General features: G+C 40.3%; 1 protein-coding gene across 4 annotated transcripts in view; it reads left to right on the plus strand.

Moving 5' to 3' along the window:
• GOLGA1 (golgin A1) overlaps positions 1-16,944 on the plus strand; it is a 52,205-nt gene that overhangs the window by 5,450 nt on the left and 29,811 nt on the right. For 2 of the 4 annotated variants that reach the window (XM_060154371.1, XM_060154372.1), the window contains exons 4-10: positions 1,357-1,447; positions 3,438-3,512; positions 4,449-4,546; positions 5,956-5,988; positions 8,384-8,512; positions 9,782-9,951; positions 10,433-10,544. In XM_060154371.1, the coding sequence (XP_060010354.1) occupies positions 1,357-1,447; positions 3,438-3,512; positions 4,449-4,546; positions 5,956-5,988; positions 8,384-8,512; positions 9,782-9,951; positions 10,433-10,544 (708 nt within the window). Of the gene's footprint in view, positions 1-1,356; positions 1,448-3,437; positions 3,513-4,448; positions 4,547-5,955; positions 5,989-8,383; positions 8,513-9,781; positions 9,952-10,432; positions 10,545-16,944 lie in introns of those variants that run through there. The other 2 variants (XM_060154373.1, XM_060154374.1) reach the window with 2 other exon arrangements.

Genomic DNA, 16,944 nt, shown 5'->3' on the forward strand with positions numbered 1-16,944 from the left:
TCCGTTTCACCACTGTTTCCAGTGCTTAGCACAGTGCTAAGAATAGATGTCTCACTGACAGTAATAATCATAACTTGTACTACTAATAGATGATACGTATTAATTACGTGCCAGGCTGTGTTTTCAAGACCTGACAAATATTCATTTATTTAATCCTCATCACAGCTTTGTGACGTAGATTATGTTTGTTACATTTTACATGTGAGGAAACCAGTGCACAGAGAAGTTAAGTAATTGGTCCAAGTTCTTGTAGTTTGTTAGTGGTGAAGATGGGACTTTAACCTGGACCTTCCGCCTCCTGAGACTCCCTTTTAACTATACCCTCCATAATGGACAAGTAAGTGGCTCAGTGGGTAAATGAATATTTAAAATGAGTTGTTCAACCACCTGTAAATACATTTTGGCAGTAAATGGGGAAGACTGAAGACTGGATATTAGATACTATTATTTTTTGATTTTGTTAGGTATAATAATGGTATTGTGGCGATAAAGGAAAATGTCCTTATATTTTAGAAATGTTTATCAAAATATTTAGGATGAAATGTCAATGTCTGCTATTTGAAGTACTATAGTAGAATAAAAATTGATGAAGCAAATATGGGAAAAATCAGCAGTTGTTAAAGTAGAGAGAGAGTGTTCATTAAACCACCCTCCTTACTCTTCTGTATTTTTAAAATTTTATAATCAAAAGTAGAAAGATAAAGTGATTTATTTATTAGCAGTAGTAAGCAGTGCCCAAAGTAGTAGCAGTGCACATGTTTTAAGATAAGCTAAATTATTGGGAAAATTTGACGTCTCATTAATACAGTGATTTACTGAATGTATATTATCTGCTAAAGTTTTTGATGCATTTTAGAGCTATAGATTGATACCCCTTTGTTTTACAGATGAAGATACTGAAACTTTATCAATGTCAGTGATAGGTTCTTCATCACAGACCAACCAGCCTTTCTTTGGTCCCTTGCTAAAGAACCTTCTTCCCTTTACCTCAGGATTTTACCTTTGGAAAAATAAAGTGCTTTACTTTTTTATCTGAAAATATATTTTTTTGTATTATGTACTTGGTGTAATATGATCATAATGGATTTGTTTACCACTGTGTATGCCAGTAGTGTGTGCGCGCGCGCACACACACACACACACACACACACAATTTATCTGTTTTGCATCTTGTATCTCTTCACATTATACATGGAGGTAGTGTTGCTTCTGCTTTATAGTTAGAGAAACTTTTCAGTTATCACTTAAAGTGTAACCAAACCTAAAATAAGAGTTGTTGCTTTCTGATTGAATATTGTGGTCTCACGCTGCTAAAAATCCAGGTATGAATACAACCTCTTATATCTGTCTCAACAGGCGTCTGATGGAAGCAGCTCCAGAGAAGATCTTTCATCCCAGCTTTTGAGAAGGAATGAACAGATACGGAAATTAGAGGCCAGGCTTTCTGGTATGTCTAAGAACTCATAAGAAGCAAACAAAGGCAACTTGCCTTGCCTGACCCTCTTTGCCTATAAAAAAGCCAAACAGCATAACCTTACAGTTATTTTGACATATTTTGATATTCTCAGTCAAAAAGGAGCAACTTGTACCCCCTTTAATCCCTTCTTTTGTTAGTGTACTGAATAGTGTAAATTCAAAACTGAGTTTTAAAGTTAAAAAAAAAAACTGACGTTTTTCTGCTCCTGAGATTTCTAACCGTGGATATAAAAGGTATTAAAAGTATATGTAGATTTAACTATCTTTCATCCATTAGCCTAGCTTGCTTTCAGGTGGAGAGGGTTAGGAGATAGCATTTTTAGGGAATGGCCAACAGATGTTGGATTCTTCAGCACCAGACAGGGTTTGGTGCTACGTTGCCACTTGCTACAGATACATATCACCTGTGTAATGTCTTTCCGGGTCTTTGGGCTACTTTTCAGTGGTATTTCTAACTTCAGCACCTGTATAGAAGCTATAACTCTCATTATGTCTTTTATGTGCAGTTTACGATGTACACCACTCCTATTACATTCTTTGCCTGAGCAGAGGGCATATTTGTGATAGAGTTGTGAGTTCTTATTTTGGTTTCTGCCAGTAGATACATTTTGAAAGCTTCAGCCTGTGAAGTGGTCAATGACTTCTGTGTTTGTTTTTGTCCTTTGGCCTTATGCCCATTTTACTGTAATGAAAGCAACAGACTACAAAATTCACCAAGTTGTATGTGAAATATTTGTGTTTGTGTAGTTATCAAAGGTATATAGTATAACTCACAGCTCCTAGCTAGTCCATTATCTCATTTTGTTCTCACTCTAGCCTAACAATGCTTAGTGACATTAAGGTCACAGAGGTAGTAGGTGGTAGAGCTGGGATCCAAACCACTACAGTCTGCTTTAAACTCAATTGTTATTATCCTGTTACCCCTACCTGTAAGTAATACCAGTAACAGAGGTGAAGTAACTTTATATTTGTTCAGTGTTGGGGAGAAAGCTCTAAGGTAATATGGATCTTCCCTAAATAGTTTGGGCTTGACTGATGTTAGAGGAGGGACAGGGAAGAGGACTGACATTTATTAAGCCCACTTATGTCCTGGGCATTTACCTACTGGCTCAGTGTGAATAATAATAACAACCACAGTATCAGCTACCCTTTATTGAGCATTGTGTGCAACGTGCTTAAAGCACTTAGTTTGTTTTATAATTAAGGCATATAGAACATTTAGTTTATTATCTAATACATCCTTTGAGGTAGATAAATTAATATCATCATTTCATAAATGAAGAAACTAATACTTAGGATCAATAATTTGCTTAAGGTCTCTCAGCTAAGGACTGACAGAGTTGGGATTTGAACTAAAGCCTGTCTACTTTTCCACTATACCATACTATCTTCTTTGGCTACCAAGGTAATTAATTCTGACTTTCACCTTTAATATGTCACAGGCAGCTCAGTTCTGTGTAGAAAGGAAGCTGACTTTTCTAGAGAATTAAGTACTTTTATTGCAAAGGCAATACTGTGGTAAGATGTTTGCTATTGCCCTAACCACTGTCACTCAGTTGTATGGACTCTTAAGTGAGCTGTTCAGTGAATTCCCTTTGATCTATCCTACTGCTAAGACTGGAAAGGAAGGTGAAACTGAGATTTGAAATTAAGTAATGAGATAATGGTTTTCATGGCGGGGCATTTCTGATGACCAGACCAGGCCCAGTTCTTGTTCTCTCTCAAGGCTAAACAAATCTGCCTGTTTGTATTCACCATTTACACTGTGGGTAGTTCGTACTATACCTGTTTGCCTGTGTTGTTCATTGTTAATGGGAGGCTGTCTGCCCAGCTTTCCTTAACAGGAATGGTTTTCAGGTTGAGAAAATCATCATCATTTTCATTCATTTTTTTTTGTTTAATTAACTTCCTTTCCTGATGTTTGTCCATTCCTGGTATGTGCGTCACCCTCCTCACCCAAGACTATGCTGAACAGGTCCGAAACTTGCAGAAGATAAAAGAGAAGCTTGAAATTGCATTAGAAAAACACCAGGATTGTACGTATTTTTTTTCCTGCTTTTTTCAATCTTTCCAGGGTTTAGTTTTTTGAAATGAAACAATAGCGTATGGTTAAGTTTGTCCTTCATCATAGCCTAGATCTTTATTTTATAAGTAGTGTACTTCTTAATCAAGTTGATATAACATTTATCTGATAGTTATAAGCATACAGTTCATCCTTATGTTGCTTTATGGGCATGCTTCTTAGGAGAAGGTTATTATGTATCTCATCCAGTTGGCTGGTTTATTGGCTGCCCTTAGTTTTTAGTAAAATCAAGTGCCTGGTCCTTGGGCCTACATTAAGAAACTTTGGTTCTAGCCATAGCTTCATTGCTGCTTTGTTCAAGAACTGGGGAAAATCTTTATCTGTCATCACTCCTCTAACAATAGAACATACATTTTGTTTAGTTTACCCTAAATCATATGTTCTCCTTTGGGTTCAATCCAAGAAAGATGCTAACAGAAGTAGAAAGTTATTTTTTGTTGATATAATATATACTAAAAAAATTTTTTTGAGGAAAATAAAGTGGAAGAAGTGTTTTGCTTTGTTTTGACTTTTTGTTTTAATTCTGATAAAGTAGTAGTAGCCATCACTTAGCAATAGCATTGGTGTTTTCTGGCAACCTGCCTAACTCAGTGTTCTATCACTGTATCATTTAGAAAGTTACCCTTTGGCATCTTCCTAAATGTATATACTTGACTATAACAAAAAACCAAGAACAATTGGAAACAAGCTAAAACAAAACTGTGGTCTATTACTAAGGGCAAAAGATTCTGGGAAAGTCAAGATGGGTCAGGTTTTTCCCAGTCTCATAATCCACTCTGTGACCTTGGCCTTTTTTGTTAGGGGACAGTTGTAAAGTAATCACATGGGCTATTTGACGTGCTGTTTCTGAAATATCTCCATATCTCAAATAGAGCCTCTTTGTTAACAGCTTCCATGCGGAAATTTCAAGAGCAGAATGAGACATTCCAAGCCAACAGAGCCAAAATGGCAGAAGGACTGGCTTTGGCATTAGCCAGAAAGGACCAGGTATTTTATATGTGGCACTGCCCAAGGCTGGTGGAAAGATTTCACTTAGTGACATGATTTCAAAAATCATGCCATAAACCTGGTAGAAGATATTTACAACCCAGGAGAAAAGGAATGCTATATAAGTTCTTTGAGATTTCATTTGGCCTTAGGGTGGGAAATTATTAAGGAACTTTACAGTTATAATCATGAAATGTGTCCATAATGTGAGACTATCATTTTCCAAACTGTATAACTTTGTAAAATGGAGAGGAAAGTAGTGTGTTCGTAATCTGGTGGTGAACCCCAAGATAAGGAAAAAGGTCTCTGCCCTCCAAAAACCTGTCTGAAAGCCTAGTCCCAAAACACTTGCCTTTATAGTGGAGAAGATGCTATCAAGCTAGTGATCATCCATGGAGTACATAGTTCTTACAACCTCTGTCCCAAGTTTCCTCATCCCCAGCCAACTAGACTGAGAGGAACTTCTGTAATCTCAGTAGAACCATCCATTGAAAGATGCTGAATGAATGACAATAAGAAACTAATACTATTACTGGCTCTTATAATAACTATAAAGTATATTTTGTTCAATGGCATTTTGAATTTAAGATAAGCATCAAAATACTGTAATGATAATTCTGATTTATTAAGATAGGGTCAATTTATTATATTACATTTCCTTTTAAGAAAATACATTATTTCATCTGCAGTAGGTGGGGTGGTTGGTTGACTTGTTTTACAGTGTGTATTAGTCATGTCAGACATTTACTAGCCAGAAAAAAAAATCATTCACCAATAATTAGTGAATAACTGTGATATGAATTTATATAAATGAAGAGATAATCTAAAATTGGTGGACTCTGATTGTAGGCAGTTGGGATATAGCCTTTTGTACCAGTGGTTATTTTTTCCCCTCTTCTGTGCTTGGTGAATAAGGGGCGTAATCCCTTCTCCTTTAACTTTTATCAGATGGCATAAAAGATATTGGTAAAGTGAAAATGAGAAGGAAAATAATGATTGGGGGCTGCTGAAGACAACCCCTGCCCCCCGCCTGTTTTTCAGTCAATTAATTTTTATAGAGCAGTTGTAGAATTACCAACACAGCTGGTCCCAGCTACCCACTCCCAAGAAATATTAATAGTACTCATAGAAAAACCCTCAGGAATAAGCTGAAAACTGCATCAGAACATCAGATACAGCCTTGTTTGGGTGCTCTGCTTAGTAAAAATTTGCAGGCTTATGTATGTGCTTTAGAATTTTATATAAAGTTCATTTTCTTTTCCTTTTAGGACTCTTGGCTTTCTTTATATTTGCTGTTTTGTTTGGTTGATTGGTTGCTTTGGGTGGAGAGGGTTATTTTGTTTTCTTAAGATCTTGGTATTATTGATACTCTTCCCTGGAAACTGTACTATTTTATTGTTTTGTTTTAGGAATGGTCAGAAAAAATGGATCAGCTTGAAAAGGTTAGTTCATCTTTGTTTTTGTCTCATTGTGAATGTTGGCCTCTTCTCTGGGGCTTGGAAAATGCTTTCTTCAGTACCTAGTACACTGATGGCTATACCACCTCTTGGAAGCAGGGCACTGGGTGATTAGTCATTGACTTAGAAAGCTCGTGTCTTCCTTTTCCTTGGTGGGTGTACTGGATATCTTTTGTTTGCCCCTCCAGGTACACTCTCCACCCCCTCTCCTACCTTTCTCTGTGTACGAAGGCTGATAGGTAATGCATCAGCAGGGCTCCATTGCCCTCTGGCTTCTAATTAAGTGTGCCTGTGGGAAACATAAAAAGAACTATGTGTAGAAGAGTGTGGTCGGGAAGTTTATTCCCTCAGCCATCTCCATGTGAGATCCCTTCAGTTTGGATGCATCCCATGGCCCAAGGTCACAGCTTCAGCTGGACCTTTGGTTCACCCTCTGATAGAGTTTCTCTTTTTGTGTTTCTTGTAACCTATTTATCCCTTTGCCCCTTTATGCCAACTGTTACTAGCACATCATCTCTTTTGGGTTTTCTTACCCCACCCACAGCTTTGAAAAGTCCCTTTATTAGACTGTCTGCAGAATATCTACTTTGAGTCTGTTTCTTGCTGGGGCTCTGATTGACACAGTGGTAACATTAGGAATAATTTTTGAGGATGCAGTTGGGAAGGATGGCATTTCTGAAGGCTCAGCATTGAGTAGATAAGAGAACCTCTTAGCTAGACACAGACGAGGAGAATTGATTATTCCAGCACCATAGCTTGTGTAACACTGTGTAGGTGCCTTATGTAATGTATTCCTGGCTCCCAGACATGAACAGGAAGATGAAATTTCACACCTACAATTAGAAAGACATTTTAATTTAAAATAATCAATAGTCAATTTGCTCAGCCCACATTATGTGCTGCTTCCTAATTCATTCCTTGTTTTCATTGAGTACTCCTAAGTTACTCTTTATGGTAGAAAATTATTTCTTTTCTTTTTCTATTTTTTTTTTGCCACACCATGTGGCATGCAGGATCTTAGTTCCCCAACCAGGGATCGAACCTGTGCCCCCTGCATTGGGAGCACAGAGTCCTAACCGCTGGACTGCCAGGGAAGTCCAGAAAATTATTTCTTAGATTGATATATTCAGTTGTAAAATATATTTACTGTTAATTTTATTAAACAGATGAGTTTTATTATTGCTCCATTCTTGGGATGAAACACGAAGTTAAACCAGCGATTTTCTTTGTGTGTTCTGTAGAAATCTGATTACCCAAGCTATCAGAATGCCTTAACGTATTTACGTAAGGAAAGAATTACAGAAGAGTCAAGCTATGTCCCAAAGAAACTTGTGCTTAAAAAATATATATCTAAACGTGGTGTTAATTATGGTCTTCTTAAATATGAAGGTATGGGTTAGGTTAAAGTTTTCTTGTCTTGAAAGAAACTCTTAAGATTGTAGCAGTTGAATTCTCATTGGACTATTTTTTCATCTTTTAAAATTATGGTAAAGGGGGAATCCATATAGGACTGAACTAAATAAAATCTACTTCAGTTCACTAAGATCTTTTCTCTCCATCCCCCCGCCCTACCGCAGGAGAGGTTGGGAAATATTTTAGACCAGGAAAGAGTAATGAGGCATCTATGTAGGTCTTTTAAGCCACTGTGATTTTTGGAAGTGTTATTTTTAGACTGTTTCAATTTTTTTTTATTTAATTTTTTTATACAGCAAGTTCTTTTTTTAAAATTTTTTTTAAATTTATTTTTTATACAGCAGGTCCTTATTAGTTATCCGTTTTGTACATATTAGTGTATATATGTCAATCCCAATCTCCCAGTCCCACCACCCCTCCCCCCCCAGTTTTAATTTATTTTTAATCAAGAATTGGAAACTGCGACAACAGGGTTTGTCCTGAATAGAATCCATCTCAGGAAGCTATTATTTAGTAAATTGTAACCTCCTGACACCAGTCATGTCTAATTTTTGTTGACTTGCTATCTGAACTTACTAACCAAAATTAGTTCTACTTAAATGCATCTAATTTTTTAAGAGCATTCAGTCTTGTTCCAGTTATTCATGTTATTCAACCAGTTCAGTGTGTCATTGAGATAGACATGTAAAATGGATGTCTGCAATTGCTAATCAAACTTAAGCACTTTTCAAGTGTTAATTGTTGCTCTTGTTCCCCTTTTCACAGCTATCATTTAAAACATATTTATTTCTAACTTAAAGAATTTATAGATAATTTTGTAAATAATTACCGTAAAGCTTCCCATTATCAATGTATTATTGCTGCTGATAAGAAATTGTCTTCAGATTTTCCTTTATTAAGAATTCTACTTGTATAATACGGATTTCTAATGTCCTAGTTGCCTGAGCTGATATCTTCTTTTGCATAGGATAAAAGGTTTCTGACAGCTCAGTTACAGGAAATGAAGAACCAGAGTTTGAATCTTTTCCAAAGGAGAGATGAAATGGATGAATTAGAGGGGTTCCAGCAGCAGGAACTAAGTAAAGTAAAGCACATGGTATGCGTTTTTGTTTTAGAAGCTAAATCCTGAATAGATGATTTTGCTAGTCATCACTCTCTAACTGCTGATAAGCATACCTTAGTTGTCTTTGATACTAATCATATTTGTATGTTTTTCAGTTTGTTAAAGTGGAAAAGTTCTGTTTGAAATGTATTTCCTTTTCCTTTTTAAACTACTGGGCATATGAGACCCCTTCTAAGCTCACAAAAATGTTATGAAAGCTTGCCTTATTGGTCCAGATTTTTTGTAATTTATTAATTAATTTATTTTTGGCTGCATTGGGTCTTTGTTGCTACATGCGGGCTTTCTCTAGTTGCGGCAAGCGGGGGCTATTCTTTTTTTTTTTTTTTTTTGCGGTACGCGGGCCTCTCACTGTTGTGGCCTCTCCCGTTGCGGAGCACAGGCTCCAGACACGCAGGCTCAGCGGCCATGGCTCACGGGCCCAGCCGCTCCGCGGCATGTAGGATCTTCCCGGACCAGGGCATGAACCCGTGTCCCCTGCATCGGCAGGCAGACTCTCAACCACTGCGCCACCAGGGAAGCCCGGGGGCTACTGTTCATTATGGTGCGCGGACTTCTCGTTGCAGTGGCTACTCTTGTTGCAGAGCATGGGCTCTAGGTGTGCGGGCTTCAATAGTTGTGGCTCGCGGGCTCTAGAGCACAGGCTCAGTAGTTGTGGCACATGGGCTTAGTTGCTCCGCAGCACGTGGGATCTTCCCAGACCAGGGATCGAACCCCTGTCCCCTGCATTGGCAGGCGGATTCTTAACCACTGCACCACCAGGGAAGTCCCAGATTTTATTTTTAATTTATTTATTTTATTTTTATTATTTTTGGCTGCGTTGGGTCTTAGTTGCGGCACGTGGGATCTTCATTGTGACATGTGGGCTTCTCTCTAGTTGTGGTGTGCGGGCTCCAAATCACGCTGGCTCTTCACTGCAACATGCGGGCTTCTCTCTAGTTGGGGCACGTGGGCTCCAGGGCACGTGGGCTCTGTAGTTGCGGCACGCAGGCTCCAGAGCGCATGGGCTCTGTAGTTTGCAGCACGCAGGCTCTCTAGTTGAGATGCGCAGGCTCAGTAGTTGGGGCATGTGGGCTTAGTTGCCCCATGGCCTGTGGGATCTTCCCTGACCAGGGATTGAACCGCCTCCCCTGCATTGGAAGGCAGATTCTTAACCACTGGACCATCAGGGAAGTCCTTGTCCAGATTTTTTTACAAGTGTATTTCTTAGTAGTGGTCCAGTGAAACTTTCTATCTTTGTATCAGCTTTTAAAAAAAGAAGAAAGTTTGGGGAAAATGGAGCAAGAATTGGAAGCACGTACCAGAGAACTTAGTCGCACCCAGGAGGAGTTGATGATCTCCAACCAGCTGTCAGCAGACTTAAGCCAGAAGATAGAAGAGCTTCAGAGAAACTACTCAACGCTGGAAGAGCAGAGGTTCTTGCTTGGTCTGTGGGGCACATGGGTAGCGGTGTTAGTGTAGCTCTGGTTACAGCCAACCTGTCTTTCCCCATTGCTCACTGTAGCACTTCCTGATCTTAACTCTGGCAAGGTCTTCTGGACTTATCCTTACCTGCCTAGGGCTTTAGGACCCCCCTACCTCCTCCAAACCCTCATTCCCCTTCACCTGCCTAGGCTCAGACACTCCAACCCTGCCGAGCAATTTAGTATGTTTTAGAGTTGCTAAGCTATTGAATAGCCAAAGGTAGATAAAGATTTCTTGCCTAAACCTGAGTGGAATTTTTCTCTTGGGCCTCCTGCTTCAGAGAGAGTGAAGAAGTCTTTTCCACTGATAATCTTCACAAGGCTAATGTTTGCAGCCCTGACATGTAAAGAACCATCTGTGTTTTTCCTGTGGAAGAATGTGTCTTAGGTGGGATATCCAAATTTGTTCATTGTCTGCTTTCTTTCAATAAAGAGATCATGTGACAGCTTCAAAAACAGGTGCAGAAAATAAGATCACAGCCCTGGAGCAGAAGGAACAGGAACTCCAAGCCTTCGTTCAGCAACTTTCCATTGATTTGCAAAAGGTAAGTAGAGGACTAGGAGTGGACACAAGTTGCTAGGATTCATGAATGGGGTAAAAACTATATCTGTCAGAAATTTGCGCCTCAGGGTGGCTGGTGAAAGTTCTGTTTCTCATGCAGTCCACATTGCCCTAGTTCCTGGTGTAGCCAGGCTGCATCCAGATGGAAGGGGCCATGTAGTTGAGCGAGGGTTGCTTAACAGAAGAGGTCAGTATTGTCCTGACAGGAACTGTCAAAGCACACCATTTGATCTGCTCAGACTTGTAAACTACTATGTCATGGACCTTGAGCACAAGAAGACACAACAGCGGTGGTTGACGTGGCTAGGCTTGTACCTTTGACATACGTGGCTCTAATCCGATTTGTTCAAACGCACATAAATGATATCATTACTGTTCGTTTTTTTTGTTTGGCTAACATACATTTTTTGCCCTTCTACTCTAGGCCCGTGCTAAATTCTGAGAATATAAGGGTGAACAATAATAATATCATTATTGACTGTAGTGTTTCTCAGTGGTGTGTTCCTTACCATTTTGAGCAGAACAATATGTACTGTATGATTGTCCCATGCATTGCAGGACATTTAGTTTTCCTGGCCCCTGTGTTCTGAATGCCAGCAGCATCCTTCAGGCATTGACAAGCCAGCCCTTATCCTCATATAGACAAAACACCCCCTAACAGGTGGTACCCAAAACCCTACCCTCATCCCCTGAGAACCACTAATCTCAAGTGCACCAGAGACTTACAGTATTATTACAGTACAGTAAGATTTGTGTAAAAGAGAAGTCTATATACCCCTTCTAGCTATTAGCATACTTACAGATACCTAAATAGAAGCCGAGAGAGGTCATATACCTTGTTCAAAGTTACACGGTAAGTGACAGAGCTGAATTCTAACCCAAGTCTTACTCCAAAGCTCATGCTTGTTCCACGGGGCTTTGTTGACTCACAACAAGGAGCACCCAGTAAATAGATCTAGACACCTATAGTGTTTTGTCTCAGAGGCCTACTGTTTCATGATAGAACTCAAACCTCCTGTTTGACAAGAAAAAAGTTCACAACTCAGTAAGTCCCAAATAAGTGAAACGGATTTTTCAAATGCAAAGGATATGCCATAGGGAGAGTGCATTTCCAGTGCAGGAGTCAAGGAACTGTTCCTGGAGGAACTGGAATTTCAAGGATGGGTAGGACAGCAGGAAGCAGAGAAGACAGAAGGGTATAGAATACATTTTGCGGGGGGGGGGGGGGTTGGAGAGAATAACAGACACAAAACTTTGGGATTCACGGGACCGTTTGATATTAGAACCATCCATCCATTTCATAATTGGAAAAGGTAATTTTCCAGACTCTGGTCCCACTGAGTTCCCTCATTCATTCTAAAAATATAATTTGAGTTTTATTATGTGTCAAGTTCTGAGCTCTGTGCTGGGTGTTAGAAATACTAGGGTGAGCAAAACAGATATCACCCTTGCCCTTGTGGAATTTAGTCTAGAGGGGAAGTGAGACATTAATCAATAATCACATAGATATATAATTACAAACTATGATGTGTTGCTGTGAAGGAAAACCACAGGATGCTGTGAGATCCTGTAAGAGGGCATCAAATCAGATCTAGCGTTGGAGTCATAGGACACTTTCCTTGCGGAAGTAACACTTGAACTGAGATGAACTACTGAAGCTTGTGAGGGTAGGAATGATGGCAGAGAATTTTAAATAGGAAATAGTATGAACAATAAACCCAGAAACTGAGGCAGTAAAGGGAGTAGCGCCTTCAAGGAAGTGGAAGAAGCCTGGAAGGGTAACACAGAGTGAGGGAGAGGATTACTCTGGCTGTTAGAGGAAACATTGAAAGGGTTTCCAGTTAGGAAGCTATTGCAGTTGTGCAGGCATTAGACGGTGACTTTGACAAGACTCGGGGTGGAAATGACGGGGGAGGAGACAAATTTAAGAAATCGTGAGGAGACGGACCCACTTGGTAATGTGGTAAATACAGGAGAGGAGCAAGAGGAAAGGAGGTGTTTGGGGTGATTTCTGGGTTTCTGGCTTAATCACCTGAGTGGCTGATGCTGTCAGTCATCAGGCTAAGATAGCACTAAAGGAAGGTCAGTTTTCTCATAAAGATGATGAGTTTAGAGTCCTTTTCTTTGTTGTCCTTGTTAATATTGAGTAGATATGAAATAATATTTATGAAACATAAGTAAGGTAAATAGTGTAACAAGCTAATGAACTGCCACGTAGCTACTACCCCACAGGTTAAGAAAGAGAACAGTTTGTTTACCTTTGAGATTCCTGGTGTGCCCTTTACTCTTCCATCACATTCTTTTTACCTTCTTAAGTAAGCTTATCTAGAAATTACTCCACTTCCTAGCTTTGCTTTACAATTTTATCCCTAAACAGTGGCTTCTTTCATTTATCATGCTTGTTAACATTATATAAATGAAGTGCTGTAGGTATTCTTCTAATGCTACCTTTCTGTGCTCAAGGTTGTATTCTGAGACACATTCATATGGACACATGCCGCTATAATTTAATCTTTTCTCAACTGTGTAGTATGAAGTTACTAAAATTCATTTATCCATTCTATTGACAGTGGGCATTAAGGTGTTTCTGGTTTTTGCTTTTACAAACAAGGCTGCTGTGAACTTTTGTCTGCCTGTGAATGAGTTAACTGTAGGGTATATTTGAGATGTGAAAAGTTAGGGTCAAAAGATTTGTACTTTTCAACTTTACTAGGTAATGCCCAGTTTTTCCATAGTAGTTGTAGTAATTTACAAACATTCACCAGCAGTGTATAAGAATTTGGGTTCCTCTGCTTCCTTGACAGGTGATATATTGTCAGACTTTTAATTTTTGCCAATCTGGCCACGCTGCATGGCTTGCAGGATTTTAGTTCCCCGAACAGGGATTGAACCTGGGTCCTCGGCAGTGAAAGCGCAGAGTCCTAACCACTGGACCACCAGGGAATTCCCTCTCACCATGATTTTAATTTGCTTTTCCCAGATTATTAATGAAGTTCAGCATATTTTCATATGTTTATCAGTCATTCGTGCTCTTCTGTGAAGTGCTGGTTCAAATCTTTGGCCCATTTTCTATTACATTTTCTGTCTTTTTCTCACTAATCGTTAGAGTTCTTTATATGTATCCTGGCTGCCATGCCCCTCGGTCAGTTATGTGGGCTGCAAATGTGTTCTCCCAGTTTGGGCTTTGCCTTCACACTCTTTATGGTTTCTTCTGTTGAACATATGCTCTTCATTTTAGTACAGTTGAATTTATTATTTTCCTTTAAATTTATACTTTGTCTCTTTAAAAAAACCTTTCCTCACTTGGAATCATAACATTATTCTCCTATATTATTATCTGAAAATTTTAGAGTCTTGACTTTATTTTCAAGTCTTTAACATACCTGAAATGTGATTTTGGTGTGAGAAAGGGATCTGTGTCTTATTTTTATTTTAATTGTTTTAGTACCATTTATTGAAAAATCTGTCTTCTCACTGATCTGCAATGCCAGCTTTATCATGATTCAGTTTTCCATTTGTACATGGAACCACTCCTGGACTTCGGGGTGTATGCACCTGTGGTATTTGCACAATACTAAGCATTGCCTTACTAGCTACAGTATTAGGATAAGTCCTGGTGTCTGACAAGACAAGTCTCGGTACCTAGTTCTTTTTCAGGAGTATTTTGAATATCGTTGGCCTATTGCTCTTCCACAGAACAACTTGTCAGGCACCTTAAAAAACCTGGTGGAGAGGCTCCAGAAAGACCATTAGCCTCTCTGCCAGGTGAGGACACAGAAAGAAGTGCCAGCTATGAACTAGGAAATGAGCCTTCACCAGAGGTGACCATGCTGGCACCTTGATCGTGGACGTCCCAGCCTCCAGCACCGTCACCTGCGCAAAAGCAACCTTGAACCAAACCAGATGCCAGAGGGAAGAGAGTGTCTGTTGATATTGTCCAGGCTGCGGATGTCTCCAGGAAAAATTGGAAAAGATGAAGGGGGCATGGGTTCAAGCCCTGGTCCGGGAAGATCCCACATGCCATGGAGCAACTAACTAAGCCTGTGCACCACAACTACTGAACCTGCGCTCTAGAGCCTGTGAGCCACACCTACTGAAGCCCGTGTGCCTGGAGCCCGTGCTCCGCAACAAGAGAAGCCACTGCAATGAGAAGCTTGCACACCGCAATGAGGAGTAGCCTCCACTCGCCACAACTAGAGAAAGCCTGCGCACAGCCTTAAATAAATAAATAAATAAACAAACAAACACACACCTGGTGGGATATTGATTGGAATTGCGTTGACTCTGAAGATGCATTTGCAGAACATTGATTACTTTATCATGTGAGTTTTCTTATCCAAGAACACAGTGTCTGTCTCTCTAGATATTCAATGTTACTGTTACTTTAAAAATGACTCTCAATAAGGTTCTATAATTTTTTCCAGAAAGGTTTATTTATTTATTTATTTGGCAGCGTTGGGTCTTCATTGCTGCGTGCAGGCTTTCTCTAGTTGTGGCGAGCAGGGTCTACTCTTGGTTGCAGTTTGCGGGCTTCTCATTGCAGTGGCTTCTCTTGTTGCAGAGCACGGGCTCTAGGTGCACGGGCTTCAGTAGTTGTGGCACACGAGCTCAGTAGTTGTGGCTCGCAGGCTCTAGAGCGCAGGCTCAGTAGTTGTGGTGCACAGGCTCAGTTGCTCCATGGCATGTGGGATCTTCCTGGACCAGGGCTCGAATCCATGTCCCCTGCATTGGCAGGCGGATTCTTAACCACTGTGCCACCAGGGAAGCCTTCCATTCCTTTTATTTCCTTTTCTTGTCTTATTGCATTAGCAAGAACTTCCAGATGATGTTGAAAAGGAGTAGTGAGAGGGGACATCCTTGCCTTGTACCTGATCTTAGTGGGAAAATCTTTGAGTTTCTCACCATTAAGTATGGTGTTAGCTGTAGCACATTAGGTGCTGAGGGCTTGAAGTAAAACAGCCAGAGTGTGGGGAGTTGCTCTGTGTGGGATATGGTGCACAAGAAAACTAAATGGAAATTGGCAACTGATTCTTCTGTTCCTGACTCTGCCCAACACGGTGACTTATATAAGACTTGTTTGTTCTCTTGGTTGTTACTGGAAAGGGTCACATGTATCTCTCAAGTTCATACTGATGTGTAATATAAGGAGTACAGACTTTGGGTCAAGAAGGCTTGGATTTGAATCCTTATTCTGTCACCAAGGTGTGTGCTGTTGGGCTAGTAGTCCCTAAGCTTCAATTTCCCTGTAAATGGACACACTGAAGGGTGGTTGTAAGGACTAGAGGATGAGCTTGCACATGCTTTGCAAACTGTAGCTGCTCCTGCACCATGCTATTGTAATTATTACTGTTATCAACATTGTTAGTAAGAGACCCATTAAAGATGGGTCAGCTGGGCCAAAACTTTTTTCTTTCCTATCAGACTACCTCTCCCTCCTGTATTCTCTGCTTTGCATAATGTTACTATTCATCCAGGTATCTGAGCCACAGACTTGGCAGTTGTCTTCACTTCTTCTTTCCTCTTCACCCAGCCCCCTGGTCATGTTGAACTTGTCTGTTTACCCCTTTACACATGCTGCCTTTTACCCAGAATGCTTGTTCCTCTCCCCCATCTTCCACCTGGACTTGCCTGCTTAGGAGGCCTGATCTGATTGCCCCCGTTAATCCCTTCTGCCTCTGATATCTCATAGCACCTTGCATGTCTCTCTGTTACAGCATGATTGTATTGTTTTATAATTAACTGTGTGTATATCTCTTTTTACCAGGAGCCTCCATGCTTCTATGGGTCAGTAACTATAGCTGATTATATTCCTAGAGACAACACATAGAGTATAGGCTTGATAAAAGTTTTTGAATTATGGGATCTTTTTTTTTTAATTTACTTATTTTTGGCTGCGTTGGGTCTTCGTTGCTGCGCGTGGGCTTCCTCTAGTTGCAGTGAGCGGGGGCTATCCTTCGTTGTGGTGAGCAGGCTTCTCATTGCAGTGGCTTCTCTTTTTGTGGAGCATGGGCTCTAGGCATGCAGGCTTCAGTAGTTGTGGCTCACAGGCTCAGTAGTTGTGGCGCATGGGCTTAGTTGCTCCGCGGCATGTGGGATCTTCCCAGACCAGGGCTCGAACCCGTGTCCCTTGCGTTGGCAGGCAGATTCTTAACCATTGCGCCACCAGGGAAGCCCGAATTATGTGATCTTGAATCCATTCTTCAAACTTCTCCTCCACTATATATGTTGTCACCCCTGTGAGAATTCAGAATGACAAGTGCTTCTTCCCAAAATCCTAGGCCCAAGTAGCTACATCTTATTCTGAGGAGAAAACTGGCTGGGTTGCAAGCTAAACATGAAAGTCTGTGGCTTGAGATGGAGCAGCAGATCATAAGGTGAGGGAA

This window comes from Lagenorhynchus albirostris, chromosome 7 (genome assembly GCF_949774975.1).
Source record: "Lagenorhynchus albirostris chromosome 7, mLagAlb1.1, whole genome shotgun sequence".
In the NCBI taxonomy this organism is placed as follows: domain Eukaryota; kingdom Metazoa; phylum Chordata; class Mammalia; order Artiodactyla; family Delphinidae; genus Lagenorhynchus; species Lagenorhynchus albirostris.